Raw genomic sequence first — 15,385 nt, forward strand, 5'->3', positions numbered from 1 at the left:
GATCTTTTTCAGGACAACGAAGGTGTCATCCACTTTGCGGTACCAGCAGGAAGGTTTGAAGGGTGCTGTTTCTAGAGCTTTATCTTCAAGGTCAGTCATATAAATTCCGTTAGGATGGGGGATAGTGGGGAGCCCATAGGTAGTCCATGGACTTGCTCATAGATGGTATCACCCCAGGTGAAATTGGTGGAGTTGATGCAGGCACAGGTGAGGCTGATGATAGTCGGTAGAGAGGCTGGTGTTGAGGGGTTGTTGAAGATTGTCAATTCTGTGGCATAGTGCCCGGAGAGCTTCTTCACGAGGTACATTGGTGAATAGATCCACAACGTCATAACTGATCATGGGACCTGGGTTGGTGATGTCACGGATCTTGGTACAGAAGTCTGTTGAGTCGCAGATGAAAGAGTTGGCAGATTTACCTAGTGGGGAGAGTACTTGGGTAAGGTGCTGGGTGGTACTGTAGAATACGGTGTCACGGGAACAGACTAGTAGGTGAGTTTTGACTGGGTTCTTGTGGATTTTGACTGTGGCTCTGGGATAAGGTGGCTGGGGCTGCGATACTGTCAGTTTGCGATACAGATCTGTTGAGAGTTCATATTTATCGTAGAGCGTCTTTAACGTAGCCTTGTGCTGACGATTAAGCTTGGCAGTAGGATCCCTCTCCATATTTCAGCTATGTGGTGGTGGTCCGTAAATAACTGAATCTGGACCAGATGATGCAGTGATCAAACAGCATGAGCATCAATCTGCGCAGTATGGAATCGATGACGTGTTAGCCAAGTCAGCGAGCCTGACGACAAACAGTCGCCTTTTATGGCAAGCATGGGTTGCTGATGACCTATTCTGCCCCAGATCTTGATGGATCCCATATAGCTGGAATAATGTGGAGTATTGTGTTCAGCAGGGAACAAACCATTCTTGTTTATTTATGTTTTGCTATATGATAAATGAATGACCCCACTTCTTTGTCATTGAATATGTCAGGACCCAAATCCTTACAATACACAAGCATGCTTCTGCAAAATTGTTCTGTTGTTGCAGTGTCATTCTTGGTCCACTTTTGACAGTCTCTTTTGTTTCGTCATACCTCAACCCTGAAGTAGCAATGCTGTTTTCAGCAAATTAAATACGGTGGAAGCTGTCAAAACTGGCTTCTGTCCAATCTGGCAAGTTGTCAACACTGGCATAAAATCTCAGTCACATCAGTGGCTTGTACATTTATCATCAGCTCTATAATCGGGCACATTGTCTAAACCAGATTATTTCTTCAGTCCAAATGAGTTCCTGTTTAGACAGCTTCCACTGTGTAACATTGTTCATTTACTTGCTGTTTTGTCAGCTATGTAAACTAGAAAAATTGATCCTCAGCTTGCAGTTTTCTGTTTTGGAGACAGTATCCGTAGCATTTGGTTGTTTCAGTAGTTGAGATTAATTCCTGGCGTTCAAGTATTTATTTTGTATGTAGTATTGAGACAAAGATTTGGTTTCATACTATCACAGTACTGGCACAGTAGTTTACAACTATTCGCATTACTATTTCAGTCACAAAAGTGTAGATCAATCAGAATGACTCAACTAGATCTCAGCAAAAAAAATAATTCAGGAGGTTGAAGATTTGTTTGTTAACATTACTTTTCACTCTTCTTTTCAGCTCTCCTCATTGTATGAGGTTCGGCCTCCTATTTCACGTGCCAAAATGGCAAATGTCACTAAATGTGCCATTAAGGCCATCAAGTTCTACAAGCATGTTGTTCAGAGTGTGGAAAAATTCATTCAAAAGGTATGTTTCATAATGTTTTATGTTCTACTTTATGTAGTGATTTGAACATATTTATTTCCAGAAGGGGAATTGGATTGGTAAACAAGCAATATATTGCTTAAGTTAATACCGCTCCGGGATACAAGTAACTTATATAAAGCAGTCGTGAGGAGAAAAGCATGCAAATATCAAACAATAAACAAAAGCTTTCTGAGAATGTAACAATCAAAACGTGATAACATAGCCACTTATAACATTAAGATCATTAGTGTCGGAAGTGCAATTTCGTTTTATTATTACAACATAAATCTGCCTGAGAGTACAATGAAAGAATGGACAGATTCTAATAATTCATGGTTATCGTTAGCAGATCCTTTAGAGTGACCGTATAGTATTGATTTGATATCATATTCTTTGGTATAGAAGTGCATTTTATGTCTTATGTCAGAGTAATTGATGCACGAAAAGAAATAGTGAATTGGATCTTTGTAAGAGTAGCCACAGGAACAAGATGGATTTGAAGATAAAAATCCTTCATATTTGTGTGTGTTTAAATCACTGCAACCGAGCCTGAGCCGCGAATGAATAATCTGACAGAATCTTGATCCTGAGTTTAAATTAAAGTAGGTTTGATAATTATATGACACACAAATTTTTTTCTTAAAACTACCCAGAGTAGCCGATTCTCTATGATCAGTAGACAAAGAATTCCACAGTCTTACAGTATCTGGGAGAAATGACTTAGCATAAGTCACTTTTGCTATCAATAGTTTGGAGCTTCAAACGATCCCAAAAACTGTAGTTTGCTGTGTCAGATAGCTTAGGAGGGACGAGATTGCTCAAATATTTTGGAGTGAAATTATTAACCATCTTATAGAAAAATGTGAGTTTTTGGATGTGTCTACGAGTACATAGTGGTTAGAAATTTGTCTCATCATAAATTTTCTTATGACTCGTACCGCGAACAGCACCGCAAATAGTTCTGAGTGCATCAAGATTAAGTTTTTCAAGTGTTAATGCTTGCTGTTTGGTACAGTTGTCCCAGATGTGACAACAGTAGTCGAAAATAGGCAAAATAAATTGTATGTACGTTGTTTGCAAAGTTTTCCGTGAGAGACGATATTTAAAACCTCTAAGACAGTTTACCATGGGTGCGACCTTTTTAGCGATGCAGTTAACATGGTCTGTCCAGGAGCAGTCCTACTGTAAAGTAAGTCCCAAATGTTTATGGCTATTAACACCATTAATGTTATAAGCCTTCATTGTTAAATTTAGTTTTGGGTTTGGCCGCACTTTACGAGAGAATTGTATAGAATCTGTTTTATTGGGATTAAATGTAACTTGCCATTCAGAAATTTTACGAAGATCATTATTAAGACACAGCAGTTTTGGCAGGATCGTCTATTATAGCATAAAGTGATGACTTTATGTAGTCTTAGCAATAGTCTGTAGTAACCCTTAACCCTTATTTGTTGTTCTGTCCAACCAGTGTCTGTTTCCCAGTCTTCTCTGTCATTATGTTAGAGTTATTCTGTTAGTGCATAGTTACAGGAACGGGTTCACAAAACAGTTTTTCAGGAGTTCTGTAAGCAAGCACATCACATCAACAGTCAATGATTTTTGAATTCCTTTTATATAATGTTTTTGTGTCTTTCAGTGTAAACCAGAGTACAAAGTTCCCGGTTTGTATGTGATAGACTCCATAATCAGACAATCCCGCCACCAGTTTGGTTCTGACAAAGATGCATTTGCCCCAAGGTTTACCAAGAATATTGTCTCCACCTTCCAGAATTTGTTTAAGTGTCCCCCAGATGAGAAGGTGAGTATCACTGTTGTATGGACTGCACAATAGTCCTGGGCAGCTGTAGATGTCAGTGTGTTTGTTTAAAAGATTTTACACATGTTGTACATGCTACTCTATGTTGTTTTTTTTTGAGATCAGAGTATTAAGCTTAACGTATTGGTGTTTTTCGTTACACACAGCAGTTTAAAACCAGTATGACATCTCAGATACTGTTCTAGTTACTTGAACCATGTGTCATCTGCAGTCATTTCAACTTCTTTTTCAGAGCAAAGTTGTTAGGGTACTTAACCTTTGGCAGAAAAATAGTGTCCTTCCAGTGGATGTGATTCAGCCATTATTGGATCTGGCTGCTGAACCTAATAATGTAGACAGGGTGTTAACTGGTGAGCATTCACGACCTAAACTCCTTTGTAAATATATAAACATGATCAAATGCTTTAATTGAGTTATGAAGTAAGAGAGCCATTATCAATCTAATCTGGGGTTGAATAGGTCTTAGGCAACCCTGCTTGCCACAAAAGACGACTATCATAAGAGGCGACCAACAGGCTCGCTGACTTGGTTGATTTTTGTCATCAGTGCCTAATTGCGCAGATCAATGCTCATGCTGTTGATCACAGGATTGTCTGGTCCAGACTCCATTATTAACAGCTGCCATCATATAGCTGGAATAATGCTCACTGCAGAGTAAAACTCAATTCACTGGCTCATTGTCAGTATAGCTAGCAGTTATGTAAAGAAAGCCTTTTAGAAAGTTGTCAGATGCTGATTGAAGAGTACATAGTGTTTCTGACACAAATATTTTTCTGACAGCTCAACGTGCTGTGGAGAAGGTGGTGACTGCACACCAGCAGAAGAGCCATGGAGGTCCAGGAGCTGGGCCGGCGCATGCAGGGGCCAGCTCCAACATGGAGACAAAGCCAGCTCCACAGGATGTCCTGGCAACACAGAATGACATGCTGGCTACTGTCACCAAGCTACTACAACAGACAGATGAGGTATACATTTCTCCAGTACATTTGTCATGAGACAGCAATGTCCTTACAGAGATGCTTTACTTTGATGGTTTTTACTTTATATGCTGTCTGTTGTTAAAAAAATACTTGAGAATCAGGTGAAGTGCAGCGATGTGCCTGACAACAGAGTGCTAACTTTCAGCTGTTTGTGGTCGATAGAAACCTTGGATGAGGTTGCTTTATTCTCAAACCAAACTAGTGGCATAGAGAAATTTGAATTTGGTGTCTGAATTGTTTTCTCGGCTGGGAAATTGGCAAAAGCAGCTTACAGTATTCTCAGTTCCACATTGATAGTAGTCTTCAGCAAACATAAATTCATCAGCTCATCATCAAGACTTAATAGTTTTTCATTACTGCTAGGTGAGCAAATGGTAATTACTCTGCCATTTTTGAAGCATGGATAATCACTTTGAGCTGCCACAAACCAAAGTGATTCATTTGCTTACTATAAGGGATTCCCGCCTTGTCAAGCATCCCAGGTCTGTCAGTCAATGTTAAGACACTCGAAGATGAAGTATAGTAGTCTAGTGAATGGGGTATTATGACAGGCATCTCATGGTGTTATTTCTGGCCAAATAAGCTCCAGCTGATGGTGAAAAAACACTATTTTGTCTGTGGACTGTGATTTGATGTCCTCCATAACTCCAGTTAGAGGTGAACAGGTACATAGGTATAAAGCAAGCCATGCCGGTACATAGGTATAAAACAAGCCATGCCGGTACATAGGTATAAAACAAGCCATGCCAGGAACCAATTTATCACGAGAAGCATACACCAAGATCCGATCCAGTAATGGGAGGCAAAGAAGAAGTACCAAATATCACAAGACAGAAATATGCGATTCAAAGGCAGCTCCGAGATAACTTCTGACAAGACAGAGGTCTTTGAGATGTTTCTAGAAAGGTATCCCCATTTCTTCCTTTTCGCTAAACAAAAACAAATCACAAGCGATTGGAACACATCTTGTACATGCCTCACCAGATCCCTTGAGTTGGTTGAATTGTGGTGGTTGATATGTCTCTTGTTAACCCATCAAAATCAGCCGAATAGTTAATGTGGTCTACCTCTACCCACTCAACCAATTTAGATTTGCAAACTCCAATTTGTTCTCACCATCTGTCATGAAGCCAAGGATAGGCACCACCAATGCACCAACTGCCTTGTCACTCTACTACCAGATGCACATGCTCTTCAAGAATGACAAATCAGCTTGACAGTGCAGCACCACAGACTGCTGAGTTTGTAGCAGTATGCATTCTCTGGAAAAACAAAGATACGCCCTGTACACCCTTTGTATGTACTACAACGAAAACCACTTCAGACCTGCCCTCTTGTATGCGTATTTTTATTTTCTGGGGTCTTCTGTCTGTGGGTGTGATGTTATACCCAAGAGTCTGCTCAGTGTGTTTACATTTCAGTAGTGTATTCGTCATCGAGTTAAAAGTGACACAAAGTGCAATATTTTGTGGTAATGGAAACTGACATCTGCACGTAAGTTTTCCATTTGTGTTTACAACATGGAGGGACATGTCCTGAGAAATTCTGTTTGATAAGAAGAAGGGCATAGATTGTTTACTGTTGTCGTACAGATGAACCTGAAATGTAACTATTTTAGTGTTTACCTTCCTGATGTATTGTGTAGTACCGGAAGACAGGGTTAACACATTCATCGGACAGTGAAGGTAATATGACTGCAAATTTTCCTGTGACTGCTGAAATATTAATTCTGTATCTGATCGTTTTTCAGTAAATATATTGTAGGCTTGTGGCTTGCATATAAGCCTGCAGCAGTCTATACAAAATGTAGTCAGGATTGGGATCGTCCCATGTTTGATGACAACAGGTGGAATCATCAATGTTCATGTTTGTCTTGCTGCGAGAAATAACTTTCAAATTGATAAGGTTTTATGTATTTGCTAGACTAGAAGCAGACCTCAGTAAGTGAACATGCTCACTACCACTGTATTCTGTGTGTTGATGTAGCAACTCTCAGATATGATGTTATGTGACAACGTGATGGCCTTCCTCTTCTTGCGAAGTGGTGAAATGCTTTTGAGGGACTTGCGTTTTAGATTCACAACAGAAGCTGTATGAAGAAATATTACTGTGTATAACTGTATATTCAATGTATCTATATGTTCATTAGGATCGAATATAAGCAATATGTAGAGACCTTTTTTAAAATCCCTTTAACTCAGTACTTGTAAATGTCGTAAGGTATTCCAAGGAGGTCAGCCCAAAGTGCATGTGCAATTCTTGATGTAAGGGTGACTACTTCAACATCTGTTCATGTGATCAAACAAGTCTGTGATGGAAATCTGTTCATCAGTTTCCCTCAAGGAACTGTGCTCCACTTTTAAAAGATGTTTTCCCTTTGAAACACTGATGTTCCTTACTTAGATTTAATGGAGGTGTCAACACCTTTCGTCAAATTGAGATGGAATCTGTTTTCGAGTCCTGAATTTGACACTACATGTCAGTGGCATGCAGATCATAGGTGCAGAGTTTCTTCCTCATTGGACCAGTTGTTGCATGTAGCTTTCATTAACCCCCGTAGGGTGTTTAGTGCGAAGTGAAAGATATAGTATGAGGCTCCATCGGTCTGTACGTACGAATTGGAATATCTTAAGAACTGTTGACTAGATTTTTTAGATTTTTATTTTTTTATCTAGGCTCATCGCCGTATAAGAAAGGTCCCAGTGAGGTTTGGTGACCTTCATTTCAAGGTGACAAGTGGGACTTTAATGGTTTACTCTTGTCACAAAGATATCTCAAGAACCGTTGAATGTTACTGATCTATGGAAGGCCCTGGGCCCAGTCATTTTTGGTGACTTCACGTAATTTTCAAGGTCATGGTGACACTTGGAAGATTGTGTCATGTTAAGCAAGATGTTGAGATTGTCAACAAGGTATCTCAACAGAAGGCACTTAATCTTCATCATAGACTTTCAAGACTTCCCTTGAATGTTTTCAATAAGCAATTCCTTTATTTCTATTTTTCATTTTGCATATTTCACACGCTATGACGTGAAAGGCAAAGTGTGTCTTGAACTTTTTTTTTGCTTTTGAACAACAGAGCAAGATGTCAAGAGAGGTTGAGTGGTCATGTTTTTGTTGACATTTAACTTCATCTTAAACTACACAGCCATGTGTGCAAGAAAGAATGGAGATGGCAAGCACAGGTTTATGAGTCAGTAACTTTGTTGGCACTTGTGCACTTGCTTCTGGACACCTGGCTGCCCCTTTCTCTGCTCTCCTTCCTTGTAACAAATGCTGAACTGTGTCAGTATTTTAAGGATAGGTTTTGAAACAATTTTATTATTTTTAGGACAAAAATTATGCAAACACCACAAAGTTGGTCTGATATTTTGATTACGTATTTCATGGAGTATTTTATGTTTAGTAGTTCTCAAGTTGAAAAAGTTTGTCTGCTTTTGAGCCACATGGACTATAGAAAAATGTCTTGAAAAAGCATTAGAAACTCTGAAGTCCGCTCCGATAAGTATCACGCTATACCAGCTTCTCAAAGCAGGTCATAATATCATAGTAATATTTGCAGGCACATAACAACCCCTGCCATTTGTTTCTCAAGCAAAACATTTTCAAATCAATATTCATTGACTCCGAGACAACCCTTCATCTGTATTTTCCCATCTCAGCAGGGCGCAACCAGCCTGAGTTCCCAGCAGCATCAGCTGCAACAGCTGCACATTCTACAACAGCAGCTGATGCAGCAGACCGAACTTATGCAGAAACCACAAGAAGCTGGTCCCATCATTGACAACAACCTACTGGCACAGATCCAAACACTTACCAACCAGTTGCTCAGCAAGACAGGAGGAGAAGGCAAGGGTCCACCAGAGCCAGGCTTCAATAAGGTGGGTCACCATGGGAGCAGGTTGTGCCATTGAATGTGTCTAAGAGGTTCTGGAGATTCATATGGAAGTTGGTATTCAGGTGGAACTGGGATTTACAGGACGCAAATTCCTAGGGCCTATACGCTTAAAAGTTGACAATGGACTCAATGAAATTTAATAGTGTGTCCATATGGATGCAAAAAATTCCAAACGCTTGTAAATATTCCAATCAAGAAACAAAGGTATCACTTAGTCTGCTACTAGCTGGGTTTGCAATCTAATTATACTATAACAATGAATGTGATCATCACGATACACAATAACAGTATTTATGGTAAAATTTAAGTGTTTGTGACACCTGAAAATTAGATTATGAGCTTTGAACTGTTGATTAAATGTAGTATAAAAGTCCTTTTATGAATTGTTGTTTAAAGTTTAAGACATGCTTTATTGTATACTTACATCTCACATAAGGTGGACAGATGAAAATATCATTGCTGAATATTTCAATGCCCTGTATTTAACACCCCCTTGCTCTCGATTCTTAGAGACTTTAGGACATGTATATTATGATAGTGTATTTGATTGTTTCAGAAACTGCTTGACTTTGACTATGGTGAAAGTGATGAGGATGAGGAGAGAAGGGAGGGTGGCGGACACCAGGGAGGAATTCCTGGGTACGGGTAATGAAACTTTTACTTATATGTAGTGTAGTTCTGTGTACAATCCTGTCTTTCTTCCTTCTTGTCACATGCCTTTGCATCTTTAACTCTTGACTTATTGGCTCCCTGTCTAAAGAGAAAGCTGGGAAGCAATGCATCTGAATGCTAGCTAGGGCTGTGGTATTCGAGTCTGCATGGACAGACAGTATGTTCACAGACTCAACCTGACTTCATTTGTTCCTGAAGTAGTGGTGGAAATAATTAAAAACTGTATTTTGGCTCTTTCTCTGCATCCCTTCAATTTACACAGTTGCAGATAGCATGTATGGAAATAACTCACATTGGACTAAATGAGCATTCAGTGGGATGCGTAATAGGGTATCCAGAAAAGCATGTTTACTCATAAGATTGGGCAAAACTTGGAAAAATTAGGAATAGCTGCTGCAAAAACAATTGTCAGACAATTGATGGCAAATAGATTGCTCACCCAGGTATGATGACAGACCAATGACTCACCTGGCATGAAATACATGTGCTGCCTACAGGTATAAGTGGTCACCTCCTAGATACTTTATGCTTTTTCTTATGTGTTGAATATCTGCCTTCCAGAGACCTAGTTAAGCTGGGTATGCACATAAAATAATGACTGCATATCAATTACACATTTAAAACGTTAGATATGCAAAAAGTTCAAATCATATGCATATGAAATATATTTATAGAAATTGAGTACGTAATGAAAAAGACCTCAATTGCCATCAGGTTGTGCTGGGCCTAGTGTTGTACTTTCAGTGCAGAATAAGTGATTTTTAATGAAATGATTTCCATTTTGTAATTCGTTGCTGAGATATGACATAAGGCAGTACAGACCGGCTTAGTAAACTTACTCAATGATATGTACATAGTTAAGTAAAGTCACTGAAGTACCCACATATTTGGGTACAAAAAATGAAGTACCCACTCATCATTCATAATGCCTACTGTGAAAAATATACAGTAAGGACAGTACCCACATAAGCTAATGAGTAAATCTTATGTGGAGCTCTGTTCCATCTATTGTTTAACATCTTACATGTCTTTCTTTCATAAAGTTTATATATCAAATTGTATGATGCATTACTTATACAAAAGGTAAATCATCTCTTTTATTAGATGTCTCAAAATATACAGATGGCATGACCACCACAGGACTGCTTATTATGTGTGTAATGCAGGGGAATATAGTCGACGCCTCGTCCGTCCGTCCATCCGTCCGTCCATAATCATTTTGTTTCCGGAGCATAACTCAGAAACTGTTCAATATTTTTAGACCAGACTTGATAGATATATTAATCTCTGCCTAAGATTGTGCCTTTTGCTATGTACAGATTTTAGGTATTTATATTTTTTTTGTTTTTCCATGGAACATTTTGGTGTTAGTCGTTCCTGGAGCATAACTCAAAAACCGTTCAATATTTTTCTACAAAACTGTGTAGATATATCAGTCAGAACCTGTAGTGGTGCCTTTTGATATGTACAGGATCTTGTGATTTATCATTTTCTCGGTTTCCATGGAAACGTTACGTACTTAGTCTCAAAAGTGAGAGGTGTGTTTTGTTTCCGGAGCAGAACTCAAAAACTTCTTAATATCTGTCTGTGTAACTTGGTAGATATGTGTGGCAGACCCCTTTTGCTATTCACAGGTTTTTGTGATTTGTTATGTTTTCAGTTTCCATGGATACGGTTCGGACTTAGTCTGAAAATGGAGGGATATGCTTCGTTTCCGGAGCAGAACTAAAAAAACATTCCATATTTTTCTGCAGAACTTGGTAGATATATCAATCGGAACCTAAAGTGGTGCCTTTTGCTATTTTTACCTGTAAATTGTTATCACATGCCATTTACTTCCCATGTTCAATTCCCGGAAGGATTGATGTCCTGAGCTGATGTCTCTATTCCCCAGCCTGACCCCATCCACCATCTGCAACACATGTCCTGTTTTTGCTTTTCAGACAACCCCTTCTACCTATACATACTTATAGTGAGACTCCATGGTAGCTACATCCTTAATAGTTTGAATATTAAAGTTACTACTTTTTATGCCAGCTATCATTTATTATGAAGTTAACTTTAATTTCAATATAGGCATCAAAAGAGTGTCCTATGCAATACAATATCATCGCACACTAATTAGAATAAAGCCATGTTCTGTTCCAGTTAAGTTGCTGTAGACTTAGGATAAAAACCTGCTTATTTCATTTCTGCATTTATCTCCATCTGTCAAGTCTGTTTTGTATATTTGCTAACTCCCTATCACTGAGACTGTTGTTAGGTCAACTTACTTTGAAAAATATTTCACATTTCCTCATAGTAACTGCATAAATCGTAGATCTAAATGTTTAAAAACAGTAGTTGTTTTTCTATTTTCAACAGTACTTTATTTAGACACTCACACGAATACTTTAGTTCTGTCAAAAGACAACCAATATCTTGCCGGATGAAATAAGGAGTTGTTAGTGTTTTGAAGAAATGAAAATAATGAACAGTGTTAATCTTTTAAAGAAAGAAAATTTGAAATAGAAATTCCTACTTTCAGTTTACACTGGTACAGTCAGCCATTTCCTCACGGAAGTTGTTTTGCATAGTTACTTGATGTTAAGAGCATGTGTTACACGAAAGTCACATTACAAAAATATCTGTGGATAAGAATCATCCCCCCTTTATCAGGAAATGCAATTGAAATTGTAAATCTTTCTGTTCACCAATTCAGCATTTAATTCACCAGAAGTAATACATTTGTTTTACTACACACAAAATGAAATGGCAATGTCCCTTAATACTACACCAAGAATGGAGGTGCTAATTGTACTCTTCGAAATGGTGGATAGTAATAATGGTCAGTTATCTTAATTTTTTGTATATAACTGAGTTCGGATAACATTAACCTACTGTCTGTGAACCTGTCACAGTTTTGGGATGGTCAGGCTTCAGAATAATGACCTTATTAATGCCCACCAGAGATGAATAACTGGTAAGATGACGTTCACAATGAAGATGATCAAGTGGTGCCTGTTTGCAGGAATGTTCAGAACATCCTGAATGACCCCACCATCATGCAGCACATCCACCAGATGTCACAGTCTCTCCAAAAGTCAGGCCAGTTGCAGACGGACATGGCAACCCAGGAGCAGTTGCACCAGAAGATGCTGCTGCAGCAACAAGAGGAGTTTGACAAAGAGATCAATCAGGTACGACAGGGGAGCATAGCATCAGTTTGTTCCAGTTCATCTCCCACACTGCAGTATTACCAGTAGCACAAGTATTGACAATTATCCACTGGAAGCAAGTGGCATTAGGATCTTTGCATGCTGTTTTTCTCAACTTCTTATTTTTACACTCCTTTGTATGAGAAGCTGACTCATTGGTTTCTAAGGAGCTATGCGATACATGATGTCTATTTTGAGTACAAATGTGAGACAGGTTAGAACTCATTACCTCATGTTTGATATCGTAAACAGTTTGAAGGTTTCATGGGTTTCACCTTGTATAGGCTAGTGGAGCAATAAAAGGTCGTATTTTACTAGTAAATCAGCAAAATGTGTTGCTTAAAAGAGCAGTTAGTTTTTTTCAGACTACTCCCTCTGCACTTATTGCCGATCAGGTTTCTTTGTGGAGTCTGATCTTTCCCAAAAGTGCTACACTAATATCGTGGAATCTTGGCAGGAAGACTTTTCACAGTTTTTTCTGTCTCTCTCTGTTCATGGACAAAGCTATTTGTTTTAATTTGTTATTCTAAAGAATTATTGCATCTAGAGCAGAATAGAAATACATGATTCTGATTGGTTTGTTCCCAAAATGACAGCATGTTTTGGTTGCTGAATCCACTGTTGTTCCAATTATGCAAGTTTTGTCAAATTTGAATGTACAGTTTACATATAGTAATGGGTGGTACTTGTGTTACTTAGGAAAATAAAATAGATGTGACAATATAAAGACATCTCATTCATGTAAAGCAATGGCCATACTTTATATGTTAATACTTGAACACCAAAGGACATTGTTAAGGAGTTTACACAGCTAAGGCAGTAACATTTACAATGCATGTAATACACATCTATGGACAGATAATCATAGCGGGATACACTGTCATGGTACTGTTCCCGAGTAATCTGTTCATTTATGAGGCAACGTTTAACCAAATTCTAGCTTTTATATTTACAGTTGTGAGGCAGTCTGATGTTGACCATGTCCAATGAATGATTATTTTTTGGCATCTACTTTTGATGCTGAACTACAGCCACCCACGACTAAACATTGACCACTTCTGCTGTTCCCAATAGACCATTTTCTGTTCACAGTGGGTTTCATTTCTGGAGCAGAACTCAAAAACCGTTCTATAGTTTTCTGCAGAACTTGGTAGATATATCAATCAGAACCCAAAGTGGTGCCTTTTGCTATTTACAAGTTTTTGTGATTTACTATTTTCTCGGTTTCCATGGAAACGTTTGGACATAGTCTCAAAAGTAAGAGGCGTGTTTCGTTTCCGTTCTCAAAAGCTGTTCTATATTTTTCTCGAAAACTTGGTAGATAAATCAATCAGGACCTGAAGTGGTGACTTTTGCTATTTGCAGTTTTTTCCCCCCGGCATGTAATGCGTGGGGATATAGTCGACGCCTTGTCTGTCTGTCCGTCCGTCCGTCGGTAATCATTTTGTTTCCAGAGCATAACTCAGGAACCGTTCAATATTTTTAGACCAAACTTGATAGATATAGTAATCCCAGCCTATGCTTTTGCTATTTACAGATTTTTGGCATTTATATTTTTTTTGTTTTTCCATGGAACATTTTGGTGTTAGTCTAATGGTGGGGTGGGCTTTGTTTCCGGAGCAGAACTCCAAAACCGTTCAATATTTTTCTGCAAAACTTGATAAGTACATCAGTAAAAACCTAAAGTGGTGCCTTTTACTATTTACAATGTTTTGTCATTTTTGTTTCCATGGAAACAATTCTGACTTCGTCTCTAAATGCAGGGATATTCTTCGTTTCCAGAGTACAACTCGAAAACCATTTGTTATCTTTCAACAGATCTTGGCAGATATATGAGACAGATCTTGAAGTGGTGCCTTTGCTGTTTACAGATATATGGCATATATATTTTTCATGACTTCTATGGAAACAATTCAAACATTATCCAAGAAAACATCAAGTAACTGTCGGATGATTTGTATTTTCAAATATGTGGGGGCTGGGCTGATATGTCATCTTCTCATGACTCTTGTTACTTTTAGCTGTTTTTTTAAGACTAGGTCCTGTTTCAGTTGTCCAGAGTTTCTTGTGTGCAAATGCTGTGTGCATTATTGAGATTATAAAGTTTACTATATTTACTGGACAGTATGCTTAAAAATAATATTCTGCAGGTACTTATTCTTTCCATGTTTAAAGCATATCCTTTTTTTATGTAGATTTGGTCTTCATTAGCACTTATTTGCCGATCAGGTTTCTCTGTGTGGAATTTGATCTTTCCCAAGAGTGCTACATCAACATCTTGGAACTTTGTCAGTGTGGCCTCTCTCGACCACATCTGTCACTCTTTCCATGTACATACAGATTTTCTAGGTAGGGATTGTTTAAGCAAATAAGGCTGTTTTTAGTGTAGATTTGATGTGTTTGCTACTCAGGTTTCAAAGTGTGGAATTTGGTCTTTCCCCCAAAATACACTAATATTGTGGTATCTTATCTTACTATTAATAGTTTTTTATGCCCGTGCCATATATAGCACTAGGCATATCAGGTTACCCTTGGTGTTTGTCTGTCCATCCGCCAGTCTCTAGAAAATGGGGAATATACTCTGTCTACTTCTCCACAAAAAACACTCTGTGGAATTCCATGAACTTATACATCAGCTTTCTTGATGTTGTGCATCATATATTTTATATTTGTATTTTCACTCTTTTTTAAAGTGTTTTTTAGAAGTTTAGAGACATTTGAACTTGGGTACATTTTGCCAAATTTCTCTGTGATGATGGTGTAATAGGGAACAAGGGAGAGGAGGGGTATGCTATCCACTTCCGCTCAAAAACTACTGTATGGAATTCATTTGGGATTACACATGTACTTTATAGGGATTCTAAGTGTGCATCTCATATTTTGATTTTATGATTTTAATTATTTTTACCAATTTGAATGCTTTTTGAACTTGAATAAGTTTTTGTTGAATTTCTCTCTGAATATAGAGTTACAGGGGATGAAGTCTATCCACTTCTCCACAAAAGCTGCTCAACAGAATTGATTAAGCTTATACATATGTTT

General features: G+C 38.3%; 1 protein-coding gene across 4 annotated transcripts in view; it reads left to right on the forward strand.

Moving 5' to 3' along the window:
* LOC137286960 (SR-related and CTD-associated factor 4-like) overlaps window positions 1-15,385 on the forward strand; it is a 30,853-nt gene that overhangs the window by 4,495 nt on the left and 10,973 nt on the right. For 3 of the 4 annotated variants that reach the window (XM_067819009.1, XM_067819012.1, XM_067819013.1), the window contains exons 2-8: window positions 1,652-1,780; window positions 3,417-3,578; window positions 3,829-3,946; window positions 4,377-4,561; window positions 8,239-8,457; window positions 9,031-9,119; window positions 12,157-12,325. In XM_067819009.1, the coding sequence (XP_067675110.1) occupies window positions 1,652-1,780; window positions 3,417-3,578; window positions 3,829-3,946; window positions 4,377-4,561; window positions 8,239-8,457; window positions 9,031-9,119; window positions 12,157-12,325 (1,071 nt within the window). The remainder of the gene's footprint in view (window positions 1-1,651; window positions 1,781-3,416; window positions 3,579-3,828; window positions 3,947-4,376; window positions 4,562-8,238; window positions 8,458-9,030; window positions 9,120-12,156; window positions 12,326-15,385) is intronic. The other variant, XM_067819011.1, reaches the window with a different exon arrangement.

This window comes from Haliotis asinina, chromosome 6 (assembly GCF_037392515.1).
Source record: "Haliotis asinina isolate JCU_RB_2024 chromosome 6, JCU_Hal_asi_v2, whole genome shotgun sequence".
In the NCBI taxonomy this organism is placed as follows: Eukaryota; Metazoa; Mollusca; class Gastropoda; order Lepetellida; family Haliotidae; genus Haliotis; species Haliotis asinina.